The following is a 4,314-nucleotide window of genomic DNA, read 5'->3' as shown; positions in this document are numbered from 1 at the left end:
AAAAATAATGGGTCGAGAGCTTGAAATGTTTAAAAAGTTAGACACACTAAATGAAAATAATATTAAAAAGCATTTTGAAAACATACGTGAAAAATTTAATGACTCGATTATAAATTTACATAAACTAAATTGTATAGATGATAAAATTTTAAAACATACAATCGGAATAAAACATAAAAATGGTATTTACTCAAAACTAAAAGGAACAATGGCCAAACACTTTCACTGTAACGAACCTGCATATGCTTACCCACTGTTTAAAACGCATAAATTAAATGACTCAGAAGTTTTGAATACAAACATTTTTGAAATACCAACTCGACTAGTACAATCTGCAGGTAACATAACCACTTCAAGAGTTACGAGCTTTTTAGAAATGTTATTTAAACCAATAAGTATTAATTTTTGTAAATATGATGTAAATGAATACTGTAAAGACAGCAAAAGTTATTTAGAAGATTTAGATTTATGGAAAAATAGTCTACCGCAAAATTGTTTGAATAAACAAAAAATATTTTTAGTCGCTGCAGATGTACAAGGCTTATACCCTAACATAAGTCGAGAATTAGTTAAAATTAGTTTGTCAAATGCAATTGAAAAGTGCACAAACTATTCAAAACAAGTAAATAAAACTTTAGTCGATCTTACAATGTTTTGTTTAGAAAATGTAGTAGTGCAAAACGGAACATCATTCTATTCGCAAGTAAACGGAATTGTTACCGGAGATAACAATTCTGTTTCAATTGCCAATATTGCGCTACATCATATTATATTACAAGTTAAAAAAACTTTAAAAACATCAATTCTTTTCAAGCGCTATATCGATGACATTATCTTTTTTACTCAAGCAAAAACAACCACAGATAATATCAAAGACAAACTTAAATTTGTGTTTCAAAAGTATGATCTAAAACTTATTTTTAGAGAAATTTCTCACCAAAGTAAAAACAAAGAGTTGGAGTTTTTAGATGTCAATCACATCATAGATGAAGAAGAAAAAGGTGGGTTTTATGTAAGAAACTACATAAAGCCTACCGCTATCAATAGGGTTTACATCAATGGAAGATCTTATCATCCTCGCTCAATTTACAAATCTATTGTATTTAGCGAATCTATAAGATTAAGAAGATTGTGTGAACGGGATTGTGACTATTTAGAAGCTTTGAAACTATTAAAAGATAAGTGCATAAAATCATACTTTTGCGAGGGTTTAGTTGTAGAGATGCTGGAAAAAACAGAAAAATGGAAAGATCGGTTCAGACCACCATCAAAAAGAACGAAGGAAAGTAACAAAAACATAAGCATTTGGACGACAATCTTTCCAAACTTGCTTAAATTAACAGAAAGAGAAAAACAACTGAATCAAAACGTGATGATAACATACAAACGACCGCAGACTATTGCAACTTTACTAACTAACTACAAGAAATTAGCTCATGAAGTTAATAATGAAGAAGGAATTTCATCCCCTTGTGGTAAATGTTTGCTTTGCAAAGATACAATGGTAAAGAAAACAAGCTTAGTAAAGTTAAAAAACAGAAAAACGATAAAATTGAAAAAAAACTTAAATTGCAAAAATTTTGGGATATATGCGGCGAAATGTAGTGAATGCGAAGAGTTCTATGTCGGCCAGACAATCACGTCCTTTTCGCAAAGATGGTGCTCTCACAGACACATCTGGAAGAGTACAACCACAGATGATGTTAGTGATAGAGCAGCACTTAAAATACATTACGCCAAAAAACACAAAACATCAAAAAAAGATTTAAAAGAAGCTTTTTCAATTATCTTTGTAGACACCACTAAAAATTATTCAGACTTAGATTTTTTAGAAAGTAAATGGATCAATAAACTCGAAGCAACAATAAATATAAACAAAACTGTATTACCACTTTACAGATAATTGACTAGGTTACTATTATTTAACATGTTTTAATATTTATAAAGTTTTTTGATTATACATTTCTAAATAACTTAACAAGTTAAGGTTATACGCCTTACTACTTTTATCGACTTATTTATTATGATTATTTACTCTATTTATTTTTGATTTTTTAACTTCAACCAACAATAAGCTCGATTACTATTTTAATTACTATTTTTATTTTTTTATTTTGATTTTACATTCTAAAATATTATAAAACATTAAATCAAACACATCAAAGTTTAACAATGTAATTTCTTTTAGTTCTTTGTCTTTGATTTTATTTCATATTTATTTATTTATTTTATTTCAATTAGTTTTTGCGAGTTTAAACTAGAGATACTAATAAGATTTACTATTTGAAAAACTTTTGAAAGACAGACTTTTAAAACATAGTTTACCTTAAAACTTGATTTATAGTTACGTAATAATATCCTTTTTTGAACTTTTATATGCAAGAAAATTTTGAATTAATCAGTTCTAATTGTCTACTGAAGAAGATTTTGAAAGTACTTTAGGCAATATAACGTTTACTAATAAATTTGTAGATTTTTTTGATAAATAAAAATAACTTTTTTATTTAAAACGATCGATAAAGGCAAAAAAATCACAAAGAACTTCACACAACCAAGGGAAGATTTGAGGCACTTAAAACTAAAATATTCTTACTGTTTTTAACAACAACAAATATGTTTTGAAAATACTAACAAAACTGTGTATACAACTATTAGTGCTTATTTTTACTGAGTAATTATGTTAGATGTTTTGACTGATCAAACTTATTATTTGAGTACATAAATTTGCACTGTTTTATGTGTTAATACTTGAATAAGAAAAATTACGTAAAAATAGCAACTTAACAACTTTCAAAGTGTTGAATATAATCTAATGTCTACATTAATTCTTACTTTTTAAGCTAATGTAAAAAAAAATTACATCATTTTAAAGCTCAACTCCTTAACTTTAAAATAAAATTATATTGTAGTAGTTTAGAATTGTACAGATAAACAGGGGCCAATTTTAAGCAGCGTGTTTAAAGGCTTAAACTCTATAATCAAAAAAAAAGCATATTTTTTCATCCTTTTAGATGGAGCGACAGCTCAAGCGTTCCACATCAAAGACGCCTCTGCAAGCTACTAACTTTAGTTAAAACTTGTAAGATACCAAGTAGAATATTTCGTACTGTTGACAAAACAACTACTGAGAGATTTGAATATGCACAGTCCTGTAAAGAGATTTTAGATTGTTTAGTTCTAGCTAAAAGTTAATGAACTAGCGCTTCATGAAACGTTAATTAATTTTTTTTTTAATTCCTAATTTTGATGACTGAAAGTTGATCTTCTGCGGTTTGAAGGACACTAAATAGAAATAAAGATGCTCAGCTGGTTTTTATATTGCGTACTTTTACAGTTCGTTTTTTATTTTAATAGCTAACATTTTATTTAGTGTTTACTCTCTGATGGGTATTTTTAAAATAAGGTTTTCGGTAAATTTAAATGTTCTTTTATGTAAATTTATAGAATTAATTAAAGTAAAAAACTATACTTTTTAGAGTTCTTAAACTGTTTTTAGCGAAAAATCAGCAGTGTAATAATTATGTATGGTTAAATAAGTCAACTTTGCAGAGATGAAAAATACAAATGTATGTTAATAAGACTTAAAACAAAATAAGTTTTGAAAAATTACAAAAATTTATTTTAAAAACCCTGGTTTAGAGTATAAGTCAGTGGTCGGAAAACCGCGGCCCACGGGCAAAATTTTGCTCTCAAAGTCAAAAGCCGCGGCCTTCGTGGTAATTTTTAGCAAAAAACATACTGTTTTTAAATCATAAAAAGAAAAGGTTTTGTAATAAAAAATTAGCACTAGGCTATTAATTCAATTAAAATTCTCTACTAGTTCTTTTCTGTTGATAGGCTTGCCATAATTTATTGTTTGAAACAATGTTTTCTACTGATTATTACAAATATATTAAAATAACTGCGGCCTCCGAAGACGTTTTTCTTTAAAGTGCGGCCCGCGAGCAATTTTATCTAAAAAAATTGACCCGCGAGATATAAAAGGCTGCCGACCCCTGGTATAGGTTAATCATAAACTTTTTTATTTTTATTAAATCGTTTAAAGATAATTTTATATTAACATATAAATTATTCTGTGGTATAAAAATAGTAGACATAAGTTTACAAAGCTTCAACTTTATAAAGTTAAACCTCAACAATTAAATAAATCAAAGTACAATTATTTTAAGTGCAGATGCATTTTTACTCGAGTAAGCTATATTTTTAAGACACTTGCCTGCATATTTTAAAGAAAATATTTTTTAGAAAAATTTACAAGAACGAAATTAGTAAAAAAAAAATAGGTTTTTACTTTGAAAGCTGGCCTGTTTTTAC

The 4,314-nt window shown here is 27.4% G+C and overlaps 1 protein-coding gene across 1 annotated transcript; it reads left to right on the top strand.

Moving 5' to 3' along the window:
• Positions 1-208: 208 nt before the first annotated feature.
• On the top strand, positions 209-3,064 carry LOC145838988 (uncharacterized). Its single transcript, XM_082946605.1, has 2 exons — positions 209-1,475; positions 3,012-3,064. The coding sequence occupies exons 1-2, from the start codon at positions 209-211 to the stop codon at positions 3,062-3,064; spliced, it is 1,320 nt and encodes a 439-aa protein (XP_082802731.1).
• Positions 3,065-4,314: the final 1,250 nt, after the last annotated feature.

The sequence above is a fragment of the Thalia democratica genome, chromosome 6, assembly GCF_965202585.1.
Source record: "Thalia democratica chromosome 6, ktThaDemo2.hap1.1, whole genome shotgun sequence".
NCBI classification, from domain to species: Eukaryota; Metazoa; Chordata; class Thaliacea; order Salpida; family Salpidae; genus Thalia; species Thalia democratica.
This window is presented reverse-complemented; position numbering and strand designations above follow the sequence as displayed.

What these genes read in the sequence shown, in the direction of transcription:
- LOC145838988 (XM_082946605.1), top strand. Translation starts at nt 209, where the DNA reads ATGGCCAAACACTTTCACTGTAACGAACCTGCATATGCTTACCCACTG. An exon ending in AGGAATTTCATCCCCTTGTG is followed by an intron (nt 1,476 to 3,011) that starts GTAAATGTTTGC and finishes TCATCCTTTTAG; the next exon opens with ATGGAGCGACAGCTCAAGCG.